The following is a 22070-nucleotide window of genomic DNA, read 5'->3' on the forward strand; positions in this document are numbered from 1 at the left end:
CCTGTTAGGCAAGAGGCCAGTTTTTAAGACCCTGGGCCTTTTAAATTCTACCTGCTCAGGGCTGGATTCTAGGGGAGCATCTTTGGGCTAATCCATCCCTCTCTGACAGCCTGCCTTATCTCCCTGATGTGAAGATAAACTCCCCCGGGGCCAGGATGGTTTTCCCGAGGAAAGATGCTGTTTGTTTTAGATCCTTTTTGCTTAACCCTCTGTCCATCAACCCCTTATATCAAGCATCATCCAGGTCTTTGTTAAAAATGCACATTTTCAGTTCTTTTCCACACAGAGTCTGACTGGCTAGATTTAGGGACCCATGTATCTGCGTGTCCAATGAGCACCCAGGTAATTCTTTTGCTAAGGCAAATTTGGAAAACACTGGGATACTCTCATGAATCCCTTTCAGCCCTAAATTTGGACAGCAGAGTGTAATAGGGGGAGCCCTGGGTTGGTAGTAAGGAGGCAGGTTCTAGGCCTCACCTTGCAATTCAAGGGTGCCTGGCTTAGCTGCTGGTGCCCTCACACTACCTGGGGGCCTGGATACCTGTTGTCATCTTTGGGATTAATAAGAACCCTCTGCTAAGGAACACCTAGAGGAGAAGGAGGCTGCAGAGCAGAGGAGAGTGTTCACCTTCTGCAATCAAGATCTCAGAAAGAATAGCAGGACACAGAATAAAGAGAGGTGAAGGGTGCAGCAGGTGGTGAGCATCCCCCCCGCCGGAACTTTCTCTTCCACAGGGTTGGCAGGACACTGTAGGTCTCAGCAACTCCCACTATACACACAGGGCACTTAGGCCCAAAGAATTTTTAAACATGCCCAAAGCACACAGCTAAGCAGAGGTCCCCCACCTTCACCCAGGTCACTGTTGGGGTACATGGCAGAGCAGGCATATTTTTGCAGTTGTGGGACAGCCCCTGACGGCCAAGTGCCAGTGTCCCGTCCCTGGACATTCTCCCAAATGGTCTGGAATCTAACATTTCCTGGATTTGCTCAGCTTATTACTGGAAGAGAGAATGGGGGGTCTGGGAAGGTAGGCAGGACAGAAAGGCTGTGGATGGGGAAAGCGAGGGACGCTGGTCTGAAAAGGAAAGTCTAATAGGGGCTCACAAAACGGGGGTGCTTTGAGGGCCGAGTCCGGAGAGGTGGTCTGACTTATCAAGATGTCCCACCGGACGGATGTCAAAGCAAGGCTACCAACTCATCTCCTCTGTCCCCACTTAGGGCAGTCAAAAAGCTGAGTGTGAGGTGAGGTCTGGCTTTGCAGAAGGTCTTAGAAATTCGCTGTGTCAGAGAAACTAAAAGACCAAACAAAACCCCTAAAACCCCAAGCCCGATTATTTCATCCACGTGGCACAAGACCCAGCCAAAAAAAGGGGGCGGGGGTAAGAGTCACCCAGCCCGCCCTTGCTGGGAGGAAGGGATTTGCTGGGAGAGCCAACTCCTGACGCAGCCCGGGCGCGGCCGGGGGGTGGGGCGGGGGTGCCGAGAAAGCCCTTTCCCACCCGGCCGCTCGGCGCGGTCCCCTCTCCCCGCCCCGCCGCCTCCCGGGGCGCCGCCGCGGGCCCTTTAAGGGCCGAGAGGTGCGCGGTCTCTTTAAGGCAGGTCCTGGTGGTTTCTGTTTTCTGAAGGAAGTGACGGGGGGTGGGATTGAATGAAAAGTGCAAAACCGAGCCTCGGAGCGCCGGAGTCGGGGGCCGCGGGAGCCGCGGCGCTGGGCCGGTGGGCGGGGGTCCCGGGAGCGCCGCGTCCGCCTCGGAGCCGCCGGGGGCGCGCGGCTGAGCGCAGCCCACGTGCGTCCGCGCCCCCCGAGGGGCCGCTCCCGGGCGCCCCGAACTAGCCTCCAACTTCGGGCGAAGTTTGGCAGCGCCGGTCCCCGCCCGCGCGCGGCGCGCCCGCCCCCGGGGATGCGCCCGCCCGGCCGCCGCGGGGTCCCCCCGGCGCCCGCGGCGCTGCTGCTCCTGCCGCTGCTCGTGCCGCTGCTGGGCGCCTCCCCGGGGCCGGGCGCGCCGGCCGAGCTGCGGGTCCGCGTGCGGCTGCCCGACGGCCAGGTGGCCGAGGAGAGCCTGCAGGCGGACAGCGAGGCCGACAGCATCAGCCTGGAGCTGCGCAAGCCCGACGGCACCCTCATCTCCTTCACCGCCGACTTCAGGAGGGTGAGGCTCCCTCGCGCGCGGTGGCACCCTCGACCTGAGCGCCCCCGAGTCGGGTCGCGCTGGGGCCTGCAGAGGGGACACGGGGCCAGGACTGATACGACCTGCCGAGGTCGCCCGGGCTCCCCGCCACGCCTCTGTGCCCGCTCCCCAGCGTCCACGCCCGACCCTTCACTCCCCTGCATGCTCTCCAGCCCCTCGCATTCTTTTCCTCTTTGCCCCAGGCCCCTCCTCACTGCCTGTCAAGCCCTTGCCCCACTTCCTCGTCCAGCATCCCCTCCGGGTTGCTGACCCTCCTGCAAAATAGCTGATGTGAATAACCCCCACTCCCTTCTTCAAGTAATTTCCATGTGCCTTAGCTGGAAAAACCCCAGGCATCAGAGGTCCTGGGTTCTCACTGTGTGATCTACAACAAGCCATTCTTTCTCTGGGCCTTCTTTCTTACCTCTATACAGGAAAATTAGGGAGCTCCTTGCCTCCCAGCCCTGACAATGTGGAGTGTGTGAACCACCTCTCCGTCTGTTTCACTTTCCTGGGCTGGGGAACAGGGGGTTCTCGGGCAGAACCGATTGTCCCTGGTGCCTCCCAAGATGAGAAGCAACCTTTCCTCTTTGGTCTGGACGGTTGGGAAGCTCGCAGCAGGAGGACCTGGGGAGAGGCCCTAAGTGAGGTCCCTATGCTTTGGTAGTGGTGCCGCTCCTTACCCTGCCTGACAGAGGTGCTGCCAGCCTGTATGTTTTAGTCCAGGTGGCAGGATGGAGACAGAGAGCAGCTTCTACTCACTGTGTGTGCGCGTGTGCATTGTGGAGGGAACCAGAGGCGGACCTGGCTGCTAAGGCTGGGGGGTGGTGAAGAGTCAGTGGGCCTAGGAGGCCTGTGAGTGGCTAACAGTGATCCCCAAGCAGGAATCCTGGAGGGAAAGAGGGCGGGTGGGGTGTAGTTACTCAAAGAGAGTCTGCTGATCTTCTATACACACTGCCCACCCCGCCCCCAGCCCCTTTCCTGGTAAAAAGGGGCCCTGTGAGGCTCCGTCTCTGGGGGAGTAGGCGAGGCTGATTAGACAGCACGGCAGACAGAGAAGCCCAGGCCTGCGGGACCATTGCGAGCCACCTCTCTCCCCTCCCTCGTATAGACAGGGCAGTTGAGAGGAGAGGGAGCAGAATTCGGGGCGTCAGCTCAAGAACCAGCAAAATTGCCATAGTTAGCATGGGGTGGGGGATGAGGGCCGTCCAGGTGACAGTGGATATAGGGCTTGACTGCTGATCTGTCCCAAAACTACTGAGTTGTCACTGACATGGGACAAAGGTGGACTTTGGCAGGAGGTGCGGCTCATGGTTGGGAAAGTCACAGTTGGGAGGTCACAGTTGGGAAGATCCTGCGGCCCTTTGTTACTCAGCAGGGCCAAGCCAGGTTCTCACATTCAGGTTGGGGCAGGTGAGGTTGTGTGTGTAGAGAGAACTGACAGGGCCAGAACACCTCCTGCCTCCCCATCCCTACTTCAGGGGCACTTTGTCAAAGGTGTCCTTTTCTTGGAAAATCCAAATAGTGGCTGAACTCCTTAGGGGGCATCCATTAAAACTTCCCCTGGAACTTTCCATTGAAGGCCTTTGTCCTTGAGGATGAGCCTTGGGCCAGGCTATGAGTGTCCCACCTTCCTGCCCACTGCCCGTTGTTCTGTGGCTGCTGGAACTCGGAGAGAGGCTTCCCCATCCCTGGGACCACCCCGGCAGCCAAGGCTATGAGCCGATGGGCAGGGCTAAGCTTTTATGGCCTCTAGCTACAACATGAAATATTTTATTGCTCTACCCTGGCGGCAAAGAGAGGGGAAAGCCCAGGTGGCAGCGGGATTACAGGGCTGGGGACTGGGCTTGAGAGTTGAGTGGGGGGCTGACCGCCCAGTCAGAGAATCCCTTTTGAGCTAACTCCAAGAGTTCCCTTTTAATCATGCAGCGGTTCAAACCTCCCCCCAGGTTTCTGAAGTCTGCTGCTGAGGTTGACCTCTGACCCAGAAGCTGGCATTTCACACCACCCCCTGGCATCTCCAGTTTCATCAGCAAGGGAGGGAATTGGGTGTGGAAGGTACAGAAAAAGAACCCGCTCTCCACGTTCCCTCCAACCGAGGTGAAGTGGAATAGCCTTCACCCCCACCAATCCGGCCTGCGTTGGTCAAAGCTTTTATATGGGCATCTCTCTGCGCCAGATCACTTCTCTAGTTGGTTGCTCAGTCCTCAAGGCCTCAGGCCTCACTGTCCTTGGCAGATTTCCACAAGAAGGTTCTATCTAGAAGTAATGAATTTTCCTGTAGAAAAAAGGTCTGGACATTGTGCTTCTTTTGTGTACCAAATCCATTTGGGGTGGTTTGGGAAAAGTCCCTAAGCCCACCTGGGAATAGTGGCATTTGCCATTTTATCACTTTGGGAGACAGCCCAGACTGAAATGAGACAGATCTGGTTAAACCCTGGGCCAGCTCCTTGATCTCTGCAAGCCTTCATTTCTTCATCTGTAAAACGGGGATCAGAATGTACCAATCCATGGTTATCATGAGACCTGAACAAGGTAATGCCTGTGGCCTATGAAATACTCTCTGTTCTTAGAGCTCAAGAGATAAGCCATTAGCTTTCATAAATGTGACTCATGCAGCATTTCAGCCTGGACCTTCTCTGCTAAGCTTGGACTCAAAGAGGTTGATTGATGAACCCACAGTCACACAGGAAGTTAGCACTGAGCCTGGGGAGCCTTGAGTCCCTCATTATAACCTTCTCCTCGAAGCACCATGTATTGGAGTTCTCCCAAGAAACAGGAATAAGAAGAGATACATACATGTATAGAGAGATTTATTCTGAGGGATTGGCTCCCATGGTATGGAGGCTGAGAAGTCCCACCATCTGCCATCTGCAAGCTGGAGGCCCAGGACTGCTGGGGATGTAGTTCCAGCTTCAGTCCGAAGGCCTGGGGATCAGGTGTGTTGGTGTCCAAGGGCAGAAGGTGGATGTCCCAGCTCAAGCAGAGACAGCAAATTCGCCCTTTCTCCATCTTTTTGTTCTGTTTGCACCAGCCTGGAAGATGCCCACCCACACTGGTGAGGACCATCTTCTTTACCCATTCTGCCAATTGAAATGCTAGTCTCTTCTGGAACACCTTCACAGAGACACCCAGAAAAGATTTTACTGGCTATCTGGGCATCCCTTAACCTGGTCAAGTTGACACATAAAATTAACCATCACACTCCAAAATTACTGGCCCACCCTCAGAGCATGGAGCAGCCATCTTGTTCCGCCAGTCTACCCAGGGCAGCAGTTATCCCCCTTGTTCTAGATGCATCGCAGCCCTCTGGCTGGCTGCTCCCAGCCCCCTCTCCCCAGCCCCTCCCACCTTGTCTGTTTGCCTCTAGCACGAGGCAGGGTTATAGAGTGGGCTGGCTCTTCACACACTGCCATGCTGCACTAGAAGCCTGTGAAGCAGAAAGAGTAATCAGTACACTGTATGACATGTAGCCTGCAACCCAGGCGAGGACTGCAGACTCCACAGGTAGCTTGGAGTGCTCAAACGGCCATTGTGCTTTACTGCAAGCCCTGCACGAAGGCAGCTGACCACCGGGCAAATTGAGGCCTGGCTCGGTGCCTTAGCTTAGTGACTCCCAAACTGTAATACACATTACAACCGCCTGGGGCGCTATGAAAAACCCTCATGCCTGGGCTGCACTCCATACCGACTGAGGGTGGAAGCCAGGCAACATTTTTTAAAGGGACCCTGATGATTCCAGTGGGCAGTAGGTTTGGGAGCCAGGGGCATAGCTGCTCCAGGGAAGGGGAGGGGACTTGGAGGAGGGGCAGGTTAGGCTGTTAAATGGAAGTAGAGCCCAAACTCAGTCGCCCATTTGAAACCTGTCATTCTTCCCACAGTAGCCCTAATGTGTTTGATGCAATGTATGGACATCAGGCCTAATTCTACATGCCTTAGGTACAAGAATGCAAATTCATAATGCACACCCAGCAGGCAGCGCTCCCCATATAGTCCATATGCTCTCTATGAAATGATCTCCATATGCACATACTCACTGGCCATATCCGATAGTGACGCGTCACCATCCCACCTCTAACCCGGCTTTTTGTCTGACAGGCCTCTGGTCTCCACCCCCCACCCTGCCACAGGCTGGTTTCCCTGTCCAAGTCTTCTTTCCTCTGCGTCCCCCCTCTAAGTGTCCAAAGGCTGGGGGAGGGGATGAGTCATGTTCCAGGCAGCGTGGTTCAGTGCTGACCGGATGGGGAGGGTGGGGCTGGAAGATATGAGAAAGTCATGTGCAGCTGCTCTGGGGCAGTGGGTGCAACAGGAGAGGGCAAGAAGGAGCCACAGAATCCAGCAGTGTGGCGGGCGGAGAGTATGAGGGGCAGCAGGCTGAAGACAAGATGAGGGGAGCCATTTGGCCATGCAGGTCAGCTCAGAGTCACTCCTGAGGGCCCCTGAGGAGTGGAAACTTGAGCACCCTAGGCACTGAGTGGCAGCGAGAAGGAACCGTCCAGAGAGTGCCGGAGTCCCTGCCTTGGGGCCCCTCATCTGGGGAGCAGGACCAACAGAGGAAGGTGCAGGCTGCGTGTAGTAGGACAGTGCTCACAGGGAGGTCAGACAGACGCTTTTAGGGCAGGCCCTCCCTGCCCTGTCTGTGTTAGGTCCCTGATAATTGGTGATTTGGTGCAGAGGCACGTGATGGATGGGCTCTCTTCTCGGGGAGCAGAGGGCAGTAGAGGTGCTTTCACAAGAGGGCCAGACCTTTTTGGAGTGCAGAGTGTTTTCTCCCAGGAGTTTCTGAGAAGTCACCAGAAGGAACCCCCCGGCTCATGCCCACAGGGCCCTCAGGTTCCACAGCCGTCCCCCTGCATGCCGGAGTTGTTCCCCCCGGATCAGGTAGCAGCCGCCTTGCCCCAAGGTTCAGAAGTGCTCCCTGGGGCTTGGCACGGATCTCCCACCCTTAACGTCTATGCCCAGGAGGAGTCCTGGCAAAAGATCCCAGCTCAGGCAGTGAGGACTGCTATCTGGGGACAAGTGAGTGGCCCGCTGGAAAGGAGGGGGCCAAGGGAGAAGCAGGGTTCTTCCATACCAGGCTTCCCAAGCTGCAGGGAGGCGGTGGCAGAGGGAGAATTCAGGACAGACTCTGTCCCACCGGAAGTTGGAGAGCCCGACCTGAGATGACAGTGGCATGTGTCTGTACGTCCTGCCCCGGGTCCCTCAGGCCACAAGCTGTTAGTAGTGCTCACACACGGCCTCGTTCGATCCTCACTACTACATCACAACGCGGGTACCGCCCCCACTTTGCAGATGTGCAAACTGAGGCTCAGAGCTATGAAGTGTCTTTGACCAGATCAAGTAGCTAATGATCCAGAATTAGGACCCAGGATCCTTCCACTGTACCCCGATTGTCTGTGTGTACACCATGGCATGTACATTGGCTCCTTCCAGAAGGCTGAAGAACTCTGAATAGGGGAGGGAAAGTGAAGAAGACAGCTGAAAAAACCTTGGGGCAGAGCTGCCAATCCACAGAGAACCCCTCCTCTGTGCAGATTTGGGCCGGGCCCCTCCCCCCTAGCTCAAAACCCCCAGGGGATCTGAGTACTGGCCCCTTCACAGCTTTGCGCCTGAGATGGCCTCTGGAGACATGCAGGTGAGAGGACTGGTTTTGAAAGACACTACTGAGGCCTCACTGTGTATATATTTTTTTGCCCTTTACTAGCTGTGTGACTTGACAAGTCACTTAATCTCTGAGCACCAGGCTCAGACTCAGCACAGCCACAGGGACAGTAGCCTGGTGCTCACAGGCTTGTTGTGAAAGTGGGTAGCAGGGGCAGCCCAGGCCTGGACAGGTCCCTCCGCCCCAGCTCTCCTTTGTGCTGTTAAGCAGATCATTTCAGCTCCTTTTTTCCTGCTCTGGGGACCAAAGTTCACTGGGAACTTCCATCCTTTAAGTTGGCAAGTGTTTAAGCGGCTGCCACGGGGGATCCTGATAAGGGGCACTGGGGGAGTGTCCGTTTGGGAATCTGGGTGGGAGAGGCGTAGAGCCCCATTTCAGGAGCCCTGAGTCAGCACAACAGCGGGGTGCAGTTGATCCACAAAAAGCCTCTCATTGTTCCCTGGGGCCGTGAGGACAGTGGTGACCTTTGCGATCAAGCTGACAGAGCGCTGGGGGATCTGGGGAGGGATGGGCAGGGGCGCTGCTGCGAGCCAGTTGCACTAATGCCCCGCAACAAGAAGCCTTTGTCCAGGTCCAGCCCTGAGGGTGCGCAGGCATCTCTAATGGGGGCAGTCTAAGGCCCTGGGCGCTGGCTTTGGGCTGACGCCTCCTTCCCTGTTCCTGCATGAGGAGACCGAGCAGGGAGGTGACCAGGCTCCTGGGCCTGCCCCGGGCTGCCAGTATGAGGCCAGCAAAGCATTGCTTCCTGGTTGCCTCTCCAGGCTGACCCCTCACCTTCCCAGCCCAGTGAAGCGGCCCCCTCTCTAGTCATAAAGCAGCCTCAGCCAGGAGCAGAGGAATAAATATTTAGATTGGCTCAGCCTGGGCCTCAAAATCATGCACTCTGGTGTGATGGGCCGGAGACCAAGATGGCTGAGGAACCTCCCAGGAGACAGCACAGCTGTGCAAGACAAGGGAGGATTGGCCCAGGGGCTTGTGACAACCTGGAGGAGGTGGCCTCCAGCCTGAGCTGTACAACCACCATGGGACTTGGGTGCTGGGAGAGAGCCACTGAGGGCAGGGGCTGCTCTGCGGTCTTGGCCCCTTTCATTTGCAGTTCCGCTGTGGGAGGCCAGGCTGACAGCAAGGTCTGGACAGGGGAGCTCGCCACCCCCGACTCAGAGCGGGCCATCTGGAGAAGGGGCTGGGGCAGGCGCCTGCAGGCTGAGCAGGCAGCTCCGAGCCTGAGAGGCTGTGTGCGATGAAGGGAGGGAGTGTGCCGCGTGTGAGGACGCTGTGAGACTGTGGGTGAGCAAGGGTGTGTGAGACGCTGCACATGAGCCTTGGGGGATTTCCAGGAGGGAGAGGGCGTGAGAGACTGTGAGGGAGAAGATATGCTTGGGAGACTGTCTGAGACTGAGAGAGAGGGGAGGGGAGGCTTTGCAGAGAGGCTGAGCAAGGAAATGCGACCATGTGATGCACCGAGTGGGCCACTGTGTGGGCCACTGAGTGAGCCACTGTGAGGCACTGAGTGAGCACCAAGTGGACCATGTGTGAACCTCTGAGTGGGCCACTGTATGAGCCACTGTGTGGGCCACTGAGTGAGCCACTGTGAGGCACTGAGTGAGCACCAAGTGGGCCATGTGTGAGCCTCTGAGTGGGCCACTGTATGAGCCACTGTGTGGGCCACTGAGCAAGCCACTGTATGAGTCACTGTATGGGCCACTGAGCAAGCCACTGAATGAGCCACTGTATGAACCACTGTGTGGGCCACTGAACGAGCCACTGTGCGGGCCACTGAGTGAGCCACCATATGATCCACTGTGTGAGCCACTGTGTGGGCCACTGAGCAGGCCACTGTGAGGCACCAAGTGGGCCATGTGTGAGCCTCTGAGTGGGCCACTGAGTGAGCCTCTGAGTGGACCACTGAGTGAGCCACTGTATGAGCCACTGTGTGGGACACTGAGCAAGCCACTGTGAGGCACCGAGTGAGCACCAAGTGGGCCATGTGTGAGCCTCTGAGTGGGCCACTGAGCAAGCCACTGTGAGGCACTGAGTGAGCCATGTGTGGGCCACTGAGTGAGCCACTGTATGAGCCACTGTATGGACCACTGAGTGATCCACTGTATGATCCACTGTGTGGGCCACTGAGCAAGCCACTGTGAGGCACTGAGTGAGCACCAAGTGGGCCATGTGTGAGCCTCTGAGTGGGCCACCGAGTGAGGCACTGTGTGGGCCACATGGGATGTACCACCGAACATAGTGTGAGCCCTGGGCAGGCAGGGAGGGCGTTATGGGAGGCCAGGTGCCACTGGGTGGAAGTGGGGGCAACTGCATGTGGAAAAGATTGAGAAACAACAAGTGTGTGTGGAAGGTCGTGGGCGTGTGGTCCGAGAGTGGGGGAAAGCAGGTGTCCGTCTGTGTATGTCTATTAGGGTTCCCCTTGGCTGTGAGCCGGGGACAGCCCCAACAGTGGCTGAAGTGAGAGAGCAGTTTGTTCCTTCTTTCCAGTCTTACCGAAGGCCGAGAGGCGGCAGCTGGGGGCTGGACTGACAGCTCCACGGTCGTCAGAGCTCCAGTGGGCTCTGTGGCACAGATGCTTCCGGGGGCCTTCTCCCCAGAAAGGCTGTGTCAGGGGCCTGGCACAGGGCACCTGCTTTTCCCAGAGCGACTCTCTGCTGTCTCTCAGGTGTTTACCTGGAGCCCCAGCACAGCTGAGCCACGGCAGCCTTCTCTCTGTGAAGCACAGTAGATATGGAAAAACAGCGTGGCAAGGGGTGGACACGGAGAAGAACAGAGTATCTGGACAAGGGCTAAGGCAGGAAGGTTAGAAGAGCATGAGCATCGCCAGGGTGAGAGTCACTGGTCCTGGCTCTGCAGCTGTGTGACGTGTGAAGGTCACATCCTTGCTGGAACCTCACTGGGTCACGAACAAAAGGATCCCCTAAACCTCCTAAGAGCCAAAATAGCAGCTATAGGACTGCCAGCTACAGGCAAGCCCAAGAGGAAAGAGCTGGTTCCTTGCTAGAGGCCAAGGGGTTGCCGGAGGCCCCAGAGCATTCGTTCATGCGTTCGGCTCATCAGTGTTGAGCTCCAGCCGCACCACCCAAGCTTCTGATTCGGCTCTAAACCACAGCTATGCTCATGTCACGTCCAGGCTCCAGACCCATCAATGCCATCCAGGGATCTGCTAGACGAAGCTCAGCCTCCTTGGCTGGGCTCTCAGCCTCTGAGCCCTGCCTCTCCTCCCGGCCTCCTCCTTCAGCCACATTCCCTGCCTCCCCCGACCCTGTCCCATCCCTGGTGCTCCCCACCACTTTGCTCAGAACCCTTCCATGTGCTTGTTTGTGCTTTGTTCATTCAGTATCAGATGCTTATTGAGGACTTGCTACATTCCAGGGGATAGTAATACACTGAAAATGAGATACTTTGCCAGCTTCAAGGAGTTGCTTCTGGAAGGAAAGACAAGTAATGAGGTCACTGCAGACCCAGTGGGATTCAAGCTCTAGGGGTTAGGGGTTGTAACTAGCTGAGACTGCTGGGGGGTGCGTGAGGGCAGCACTGGGGGGACGGGCCAGAGGAGGTGATGCATTGAACGGAGTCCTGAGGGATGATAGGAAGATGGGGACAGGGCATCCCCAGCAGAGGAAGCAGCTCATGGGAAAACATGTGGCATCATGGATCATTCTGGGAGCCACCACCTCTTTAGTTCAGTGCTCAGGGAGCACAAGAGGGGCGGTGCCCCGAGACCCAGATGCCAGCCCCTGTGGAGGGGTGGGTATAGTTTCTGATGAGGACAAAAGGAGGCTTTGAAGGGCCTTAGGTGGATTAAATGACAGTAGCATGGAAGGGTGAATCGGCTGGGGGTGTTCAGAGACCCTCACATTCTTCTGTCTTCTATAAATTCCTCTCTCTTTCTAGAAAGTCCCTTACCCTTTGGCTATCAAGGACCTCTAAGATGTCCCTCTTTCTGGGAACTCTTTCCTCCCTGCCACTTCCCAGTTTCCTATCCTTGAGGGGAAAGGAAGTGCTTCATCTGTCCTGTACCCCATAGCACTTAGCATACACCTCAACCCCAGGCCTTCTGTGGTGCACTGGCTGGTTATAAGAGCTCAGCCTCCCCCGTAGACCCTTCAGGTGGCCTTGGCCCCCTCCACTGCCCAGCCTGGGGCCTGAGAAGGCCCTGTCTTAGGGAAGGCTCCTCAATGTTCTCCCACTGAAGTGCTGATCACCTACAAGCCCCAGGGGAGTCACCTGACCTCTCTGAGCCTCAGGTGCATCTCTAGAAGAAAAGACTTAACTCTCTCCTCTGCAGGTCTGGAGCTGATGACAGTTGAATCAAAGCCAGGGGTTGCAACAATAATAGAGAAACTTAATGTTCAGCCCATTATGTTCTGAGACCTTTCACATATTTTTTACTCACAATAATCCCTTGAGATGTAAGTACTGTTAGTTTTACTCATTTTACAGATGTGGAAACGAAGGTACAGAGAGGTTAAGTATATTCCCCCAAGGTTACATGCCATCATCAAAGTCAGGATTTGAACTGGCTCCAGAGCCCTTGTTCTTAAGTGCTCTGCTATCCTAGAACATCGCTGCTCCTCTCCTTACTTAAAACTGCACGGGACTTCAGCAAACACCCACTATCTCCATGGCATATTTGCCACACTTCGCCTTGCCCAGATTTCAGCCTGGTACTGTGTGACCCACCTCTCCATGGTGGCCTGCTCTGGTGGCTGGAGGTTCCCAGGAGCTCATGGGAGAAGGAGCCTCACAGAAACCTCCCATCTTGGGAGTCCCAGCCTGTGCCCTGGTCCAGAGGAGCCTGCTTCCAGGCCCCTGCCATGGGATCTCCCTCAGCTATGCCACCTGCCTTGGGTGCTGGGCAACATCTGAGTCATCCCTGGAGACTCTTGGGTGAGGAGAGGAGGAAGCCTGGACCTAGCATCTGGCCAGATGTTCCCAGAAGCAGGAGGAACTGCCCTTCCCTCTGTGCTGGAGGGAAAGTCTGCTGAGCCTTCATAGTGAGTCTGAGGTACAGGGGGAGTAGAAGGCAGGAGGGACACGGACAGGGTGACAGAGCCAGTGGGGCTGCCTGTTCGAGGCAGGGGTCAGCAATTGCAATATGGCTTTCTGGAGAAATAGGACTAAGAAGACTGGAGAATGCAGGGTTTAAAGAGGCTCTGGGCAGGGTGGGCAAGCAGGATAGAAGGGTGGTCCTGTGTCATCTTACCCTCATTGTTGTGTCAAATGCTGTTGTTAGTCATGCAGAACCATAAGCAGGAGCTGCCACAGTCCTGGGGCAGGTCTGCAGAGGACTTACAGACACCGCCGGATGGGCATGGCTGGCAGAGGGAACTGAGCTCCAATCCTGACTCTGCCACTCGCCAGCTGTGTGGCCAAGGGCAGACTGCACTACCTCTCTGGACCCGAGCTTCAGCTCCTTTAGCTGGCATCACAGGAAATCAGACTAGTCGGTCTAGGAAACAGTTGTGCATTGTGATTGAGAGAGCACAGACTTCAGAGTCAGACTGCCTGGGTGAAAATTCCCACTGCATTTCCTCTTAGTCCCATGACCTTGAACAAGCTACCCATTCCAAACTCGGTAATAATCATCGTTCCTACTTCCTATTGTAAAGATTGTAAACAGGACAATACATCCTTTTTGACTCATAGTAACAATGACTTGTACCTTTCGGTTATAAGTGTCAATAAATCTTTCTCCTACACAAATAAATGCGAGATACAGAGGAAATGTATCTCAACAAGAAATCCTCATTCCCTCTCCTCACCTCCAGTCAGGTTTGCATTTTGGTAGCATTTTGTTGTTGTCTTTGACATTTGTTATTTAACATTGAGGCAGGGAAAATGACGCAAAATAGGTTCCTTTCACCCTGGGGTCTGGTCCAAGAATGCAAATGCTCTCTGTTAGTGGGCAGTGATGTCCCCAGGCAATAGACCTCAGACTGCAGGGTCTGGAGCCTGCCTATGGTGTTGAGGAGATGCTGTGAAACTCTTCTAAAAGGTCAGTGCTGAAAATCCCTGGGAGCTGGATTTTGGATCCTGCCTGGGGTCCTCCCGGGGACATCCGCCTGACTCAAGCTCTGTGAGGGGAAGTCTGGTATCGAGTCTCACCTGGCAGGAAGTGAGCCCACAGTGGGAAATGCACAAGTGTCCCAGCCTGCAGCCTCCCCTTGGCCGACCCGAGAGAATGCAGATCAGATGGCACAGGCTGGCAGGCCAAGGAGATTCCCATCCCATGGCCCAAGAACGGATATCCTGTTGATAGGAATCCAAGCACACTTTCACCTTGGCCACAAGTCTGGCATCGTAAGAAACCTAACCAAACCCTTCTTACCAGCTGGGCCTCAGTTTCCCTTGTTGCAATATTGATGGAAAATTTTCCCATACACTCCCCACACCTCATCATTCCAGAGATCACATATGGTAAAAGGAAGTGAGGGAAACACCCTCGTCAAGTCAGAGGACTTCAGAAGTGTGTGCAGCGACAGCAGCCACTTGTGTCAGGCCCCATGTAACATTTGCTGGTCTCCCATACTGATGGCAATCAGCCACGAGCACTTAGGGACCGAGTGCTGGGTGGGGCACTCTTTGCCCTCACAGCAGCTCAGTCCTCCCCACTACCCTGCCAGGTCAATTCATCCTCATGCCGTTGTGCAAGTGAGGCTTAGAGAAGCTGACAGGTAGGGCAGGGCACCGGCCAATCCGTTGTAGAGTTGGGGAGGAACCATGGATCCCACATGCCTTTACCAGGGACCTGGTGGCAACCATCAGCCCCTGTTCTGGAGCGCTCACGCTCTAGCAGGGGCTCAGTAAACATTAGTGAATGGGACCCCCTGAGTGACGCAGGCAAGGGCACGTGCACGGAAAGAGGAAGAGTCACGTAGGGCTGCATACTCAGTATCAGGCAGGGCCTTTGGGGTTCCTAGGGGAGAATGGTCACTGTAGTGATGGTACCTCCCTGGCAGGGGGCTCCTGACAGATTTAGACCACTTCTGACGGGGACCTGCTAACTTCTCACTGGGAGCAGTCAGCGGAGGTCAGAGAAGGGTGAGAGCGGGGATCTCGGGGGCAGACGGGTGGGCAGCGCACAGGATTCCAGCAGCCCCAGCCCACCCTGTGGCCCCTCTGCCTTCTCCCTCTGCTCCCCTGTGGCCTCTGCATCAAGCAGTGAGTAACAGGAAGGAGCTGTCGGCCTGGTGATGCCATTAGTAACCCGGTGGGGAAAGGAGAAGTGGGAAGGGAAGGGGGAAGGTGAACCATCCCAGCTCCTCAGGCGGGATGCAGCCAACCTGCCCTGCGTCTGCTCTTAATCCCGTCTTGCCCCGACTCCCTCCATGTGAGATGCAGGTAGCCGGAGCCTGGCTGATCAGAAGCACTGGGACATGTTGAGGAGCACCAGTCTTTAGGCCTCTCCCCAAATCTGCTGAGTAAGAATGTCGGCAAGAGAAACTCTAGAATCTGCTTGTAAATAGTGCAGCCCCCCCTCTGTGATGCCTCGGCCAGGGGGTACAGGGGCCCTGACTCACCCTGATTCCACTGGCATGGCCGTGCCACCGACGCATCGGCTACACAGGAACCAGGAGCCACCAGGGGGACCTGTTGCCTCCGAGAGGAAGTTGGTACTTTTGACCAGCTGTCTTTTGGAAAGCTTTCTGAGCACTTCATTATGTGAATTTTCCAGGAGGCTTTGGAATATCTGGAGTGTGTTCTCTCTTTTACGTCCTGGGTTTAAATGGGAAAGATACACATTCCTAGACCAGCAGGAGGGAAGTGTCTGCGGCAACGCAGCGTCCGAGCACGAGTCCCGTCCAGGGCCTGAGCCGGGCACTGGGCATGCTGGGGGGCCCTCCACCCTCGCCCGCTCCAGCCGGTCCCCATCCTAGCCTTCCCCGTTAGGATGTGAAGATCTTCCGGACCCTGATCCTAGGGGAGCTGGAGAAGGGGCAGAGTCAGTTCCAGGCCCTCTGCTTTGTCACCCGGCTGTACCACAATGAGATCATCCCCAGTGAGGCCATGGCCAAGCTTCGGCAGGTGAGTGTCCACCCCAGGCCAGCCCCCGCCCCGCTCCTGCCCCAGAGCCCCCACCCCTGCCTGCTGCCAGCCTGGCCGTGGAGCTGGACCTCCCCACAACCTCTCCCAGCCAGCGCCTGACCCACCTTAGCCCTCATCCCCGGAGCCCTGCTCCCCCGCTCTACTCCGGAACCCTTGATTTTGCCCCAGGACAAACCTCTAATCTGCGCCAAGGCCATAACTCTCAGGCCCCTCCATACAGAAAAACCCACGGGCAGTGCGGCAGGCCGAGGAGGTGCGGGGCCTGGAGCAGCTGCACATGGACGTCGCTGTCAACTTCAGCCAGGGGGCCCTGCTGAGCCCCCATCTCCGCAACGTGTGTGCCGAGGCCGCAGATACCATCTACACCCGCCAGGAGGATGTCCGGTTCTGGCTGGAGCAAGGTCGGCTGGAGCTGCCCACCGCCGGGTCATATCAAATATGATAGCATGCAAGGAGGAGGTGCAGAAGCTCAGGGGAGGCCTCCTGGAGGAAGTGACGCCTGTGTGGCTCTTCAGTGAAAGGAGTCAGCCAGATGAAAGGGCCCCTTTCCAGATAGGGACACACGGAACTGTGACACTGGTGGGCCCCGTGGGGTGGGAGGATCCCAGGCGGCTCCCGCCGCATCCTGCCCTCAGTGAGAACACAGATGGGACCTTCTGCCTTCCCAGCCTGTGCGGCCTCACTGCTGGCCCGTCTCCCGGTCCCTCTCCCAGCACTGTCCTCAGGTCCTCTGTGTAGAGGGGATGGAGATGTCAGCGGGTTCCTGTCCTTCTGCCCAGCTGGCTGAGCACTAGAGAAGTGCCTGGCCCTGTCAGGGCAGTGCTGGATTTAGAAATGCCCATAGGGTGGTCATGCCCTCCACACACACACAGCCCTCTCCAGTGGGTAGCTCCCCAAACCCAGGTGTAAGCCTGAGACTGTTCCCCAGAGGCTTGTCCTTCCCGTGGCCACTGAGCTGAGCCAGGGTCCAGGGTCCAGGTCACTGCCGTCACCCCCCTGCACCCCTCACACGCCACCCTGTGCCCTGGCCCCTCGACTTGCCCGGCATGTCTGCACTGGCCCTTCCCTGCCTGGCCCTCTCAGATATCCCCTCCTTTGCGTAGCCTTCCTCGGCTTCCCAGTCATTCTCCTCTTGCCTCTATTCCACCACATGCCAGTAGACTGATGTTTTTAAGCCAGAGTGGCGTCATGGCGGAGTGGAGGCCTTGAAGTCAGACACACCTAGGTTCTAGTTCTGACTCCGCTACTTGCTGTGTGACCTTGGCCAGATGAGAGGCCTGCCTGAGCCAGTTTTCTCACCTGTCAACCAGGGACGATAACCCTCCGATCATAGGGGTGATGGGATACCTAAGAGGCCTCCTCCCCCCTTCCCCCTGCCCTGACCTTTGCCCCTCTCCCCCAGGTGTGGACAGCTCTGTGTTCGAGGCTCTGCCCAAGGCCTCAGAGCAGGTGCTGCTGCCTCGCTGTGTGCAGGCGGGGGACCGCGGGAAGCCCTGCGTCTGCCGCTACGGCCTGAGCCTGGCCTGGTACCCGTGCGTGCTCAAGTACTGCCACAGCCGCGACCGGCCGGCACCCTACAAGTGCGGCATCCGCAGCTGCCAGAAGAAGTACAGCTTCGATTTCTACGTGCCCCAGAGGCAGCTGTGCCTCTGGGATGAGGGCCCCTAGCCCGGCTGCGGCCGCTGAAGCAGCTGCCTGGGGCCCGCAGCACCTCCGCCAGCCACTGGTGGGGGTGGCATCCCCCATCTAGGCCGTATTTCCCTCCCCTTCCCTCCCCGCGACCCCGCAGCCTCTGGGCCACCGCTCGTGACTGTGCAAAGGGGTGTGGTATGGGAGGGCTCCCACCCTGTGCCTTCCTGGAGAGAGAGAGACGGCGCTTCTCCAGACTCGCACCCCTCCCTTCATTTCCCCCGAAGTGCTTCTTTCAAGCAACCAAAACGTGATGGCCTGTGATTCCCCTCTTTAATCAACTCTCCTACGGTTTAGCCCCTAAATGGTGTCTAAGCCCGTTAACGGCCCCCCAACACCTTCAGATGCCCTGCCCCACGTGGGTCACTGCCCCAGAGAACTGGGGCGGATGCCACAGCCCCTGCACCAGCCCATGATGCATTCTCCTCACTGCTGGCCTCTGAGGCCACCCACGGGCCAGTGGGGCCCTCCCAGCCCCCGAGACAAGCCACGCGTGCCTTTCTCCTGACCCGGACTGCGCTGAGAGCAGGAGCCAGCTCTCTCCCTCTGAACAGGAATATTTTTGTAAGGTTCTGGGTAGGGAGGGAGCATGAAGTATGAGGAAAACTTGAATGCCAGATTTTTAATGCAAAGTATTTATCATTTGTACCAGAAATAAAAGTTTAAATTTTTACTTGACTGACGGGCACTAGACTCAAGAGTTCTGAGCAAATCTGTGGCCAATGCTGCCACCTGGTGGCAGCAGAAGTGTTCCTGTCCTCTACTGGTGACCAATCTTGGAACAACTTGTAAGGCACCTACTGTGTGCTCAACCATCGCATGGTGGGAAGAGAATGTCGGGGGGAGGGATTTCAGACAGAACTTCTGCACTTAAGGAGAGGTGACATGCAGAAATAAGAGATGAGCAAGCCGGTGGCATGAGATGGTATGAGATCTGTTAGAGGTAAGTGAAAACTCCAGAACCAGACTTCCAGGGTTCAAATCCTGGCCTTGCGTCTTACTATGCAATACTTCTCTGTGCCTCAGTTCTCTCTGCTATAAAATGAGCTTAACTGTGGGATTTAAGCGACTTGGGACACATCAAGGGCCCAGGACATAGCACTCACTGCGTCCCCTATTAATAATAAGGTTACTGTTAGTGACAAGAGCAGACATTTCCTCCTCTATAAACCTGAGACTAAACAAGGCAGCCTGAAGGCCTCTTTGCTATATAAAGAGGCTGTGATGTGAAGTGTTGCGCCAGACATTGGAGGGCCTCTAGGGAAGAGGAATTGCAGGCTGAAGTACCCGGTTGCCGGGGAAGGTTTCCTGGTGAGGGTGGGACATGCACTGAGGCTGAAGGATGAAGAATGGCCAGGGGGAGGGGTCTGTGTGAGCACCGGGCAGAGAGCAGAGCAGGTCAGGGGTGGGGAAGGTGCCAGGTGTCCCACTGGCGACCCGACTCTTTAGGAGGGAGGAGACAGGAGAGTCAGAGCCCTCCTCGGAGGCCTTGAGGAAGTGGGGGGCAGGGCAGACCCCCTCTGCTCCCCAGCACCAGCTGCTGCTGCCCCTGGGATCTGGGCAGGCCAGAGGGCTGTGGGAGCCAGGCTTGCTCGGCCGTGGTCAAGTCAGGGTTCGTGGGTGACATCCTTTTCAAATGGGCACACCTCTTTCTGAACCTGTTTTCAAGGAGCAGCTGAGCTGCTGAAAGGGAAGCTGCCTTCCCCAGGCCTCTTCTTCCTTGCCCACCGCCCAGTCTGGCCTTGGGTCCTGGGCCTGGACCCCTGCTCTGGGTGGGGGAGGGGCTTACTAGGAGAAGGCACCTCCCACCCTGTGTATGGGGTGGGGTCCCCAAATCATATACCTTCCCCACTCACTTCCAAGTAGCCAGAAATAGTACTTTTTTAAAAAAAAAAGCAATGTCTTCAAGACTTGCAGTGTTTTTCTGATCTCTCTTGGGAGTGATTAGCACCTCCAAGCTTGCTTATCCCTTCAGCGAGGGGGGCTTCTGGATACTGTCACCACAGACCACCCTGCCTGAGGCCCCTTCTTAGTTTTAAGGGATGAGAATTAAGATTCCCTGGAAAGTCCACTCCTGTCATCATTCCAAACCCTCCCAGCCTCCCCAACCTGCTCTGCCCCCCTTACACTCCTCTGCCCAGTGACTCACGTTTCAGTGTGTATTAGAATCCCTTGGGAGCTTGTTACGTAGCTGTAGATGGTCAGCTATTTAAGAAACACCTAGATAAGGCTCTGCTTTTATCAGGAGGGCTGTGTGGATGTGTGAGAACACCTGGGACTGGGAGAGGCAGTCTACCTACGGTGAGTATTCATTTCTCCGGTACTTCGGACTTTACAAGGCGCCTTCATATAAACTGGCTCACTGACTCCTAGTAGCAATTCGGTGGCATTTTATGGATGAGGTCCACCTATAAAATCATGTAGCACCAAGGTCAGATGGCTACTTAGAGCAGAGCTGGGACTCAACCCCTGGCCGCCTTACTCCATGCACACCCACTAGCCCGAATGGGTTTATCAGGTTGGCCAGCTGGAACCTCGCAGAGCGCAGCTCACCACGGGGAGGGCGGATGGGGAGTGTGGAGGACCTGCCAGGCCAGGCCTGCAGTAGCCATCCCTGAACACTTCAGGGGAGGGGGTGTCCACAGTTCCCCTGGAACTGGTATTGGCAGGAACAGGCACCTCATTGGTGCCCTTTGCCAAGGTAAGCAGGGCCATCGGGCGCAAGCCCAGGAGCACAGACCTCACTGGAGCTTCTTCAAGCCAGAGAAGATGAAAGTGGTGCCAGGTGCCCTCCAGCAGGATCGCCCTGGCCTAGGCTGGGCCTTGCTGTGCTTCTGTAGGTTTTCTTAGGCTCCTCTCCCTGCAGTCTTAGCCAAGGGAAGTCTCAAGGGGATGAACTGTGGAGCCACAAGGTTGGGGCACCTCTAACAGGGAGGGTCTTCATGGGACCTGGATGTGGTGGGTGGAGCCACTGAGGAGTCTGGTAAGAAGTGGGGCAAGAACCACTCCCAAGAAGCAGAGCTTGAAGCTAGCAGTGCATGTGAGGAATGTGAGTACCAGCCTGGTCCCAGCTCCGTGGGACCCCAGGTGAGTCCCGCCTTACCAGCCCCCACATTCCTCATCCACGAAGAGAGAGAGCCTTGCCGGACCACCTCTGAGCCCCGACATTGGTGAACAATGTGTATTTGCTGCCTGGCATTCTATGGCAGGTTATTAGCCATCTGGTACTGGTAGACAAGTGTATTAGTTACTGAGACTTACAAGCCACACCGTGCAGAAATGGCAAAAATGGAGAATTGCAATGGCCAGCACCTGGAGAGAATGCTGAATTGCCCTCCAGATGGGGCTCTCTGAGTTTGTGCTCTCACTGGCAAGTGTTTGAAAGGCCTGCCTCTTTATACCCCTTGCTGTATCAGTTGGGGTTCTCCGGAGCAAAAGCACCAACTGGGGAGAGAGAGAGAAAACCAGATTCATTTCAGGGAATTAGCCCATATGATTGTGATGATTGTGGGGTCTGGGTAGTCGGAAATGCTAGCAGCCCGGCAGCCTGGCAGCTTAGGCAACAGTTGGTATTGCAGTTTTGAGCCTGAAATCTGAAGGGCAGGTCAGCAGGCTGGAAATTCAGGCAAGAGTTCATGTTGGCTAATTGAGGAAGAATTCCTTCTTCAGGAAGCCTCAGTTTTTGCTCATTCAGCCTTCAACTGATTGGATGAGGCCCACCCCCATTATTGAGGGGACTCTCCTTGACTCAAAGTCAACTGCTTGTAGCTGTTACTGACATTTACCTTCACGGCAACATCGAGTGTTAGAGCAAACAACAGGGCACCATAGTCTAGCCAAGCTGACACAGAAAATTAACCATCACCCCTGCTATCACTGATATTATCATAGAGTATTCACCATTTTGACCTTAGGAAACATTGCATCATCCTAGGGTTTATTCTCAGATATCAGTTGTTGACTAAAGGCAGGGAACTGCCGTGCTGGTTGTTCCCCATTCCCCCCGACCCTGTGCTGGTCATTGCCCACCCTCGTCTGCTTTGCTCTGTACCCCAAGACACCAAGCTCTGGGTCAGCCTCACCCGGGTTCCGTCCCCTCTGGCTGAGCCAGTGAGAAGCATCAGAAATTGGGGGCAGCATGAGAGTGAAGCCTGGGCATGTACCCCTGCTCCTTGCCACATCAGCACCACACACCTGCACTGGCTGCCCGGCTCCACGGCTTCCACGGCTCCCTGGGCTCCTGGCCACTATTTCCTCCTCTTGCCCCCTCAGCCCCAGCTTCTCAGTGGCACCACCCTCTGGCTCCCTTGACCCTGCTTGCTCCTCTGTAAATAAGCAATGCCTTTGTTAAGGGCACACCGAGTGGAGTCGCTTCTTTTCCTGCAGAGCCCCTGACAGACACCAACAGCCGTCCCGCCCGGGATCCAGGAGCACGGACCGTGGATGGAAGAGGACAGCAGCGAGTGGGAAGCACAGCTCCCAGCAGGGACGTGGG

The 22070-nt window shown here is 56.3% G+C and overlaps 1 protein-coding gene across 1 annotated transcript; it reads left to right on the forward strand.

Moving 5' to 3' along the window:
- The first annotated feature begins 1444 nt into the window (after positions 1-1444).
- On the forward strand, positions 1445-18053 carry OAF (out at first homolog). Its single transcript, XM_036887610.2, has 4 exons — positions 1445-2151; positions 15731-15865; positions 16107-16287; positions 17289-18053. Exons 1-4 carry the CDS (start codon positions 1903-1905, stop codon positions 17552-17554), a joined length of 831 nt encoding a protein of 276 aa, XP_036743505.1. The 5' UTR covers positions 1445-1902; the 3' UTR covers positions 17555-18053.
- Positions 18054-22070: the final 4017 nt, after the last annotated feature.

This window comes from Manis pentadactyla, chromosome 13 (assembly GCF_030020395.1).
Source record: "Manis pentadactyla isolate mManPen7 chromosome 13, mManPen7.hap1, whole genome shotgun sequence".
In the NCBI taxonomy this organism is placed as follows: Eukaryota; Metazoa; Chordata; class Mammalia; order Pholidota; family Manidae; genus Manis; species Manis pentadactyla.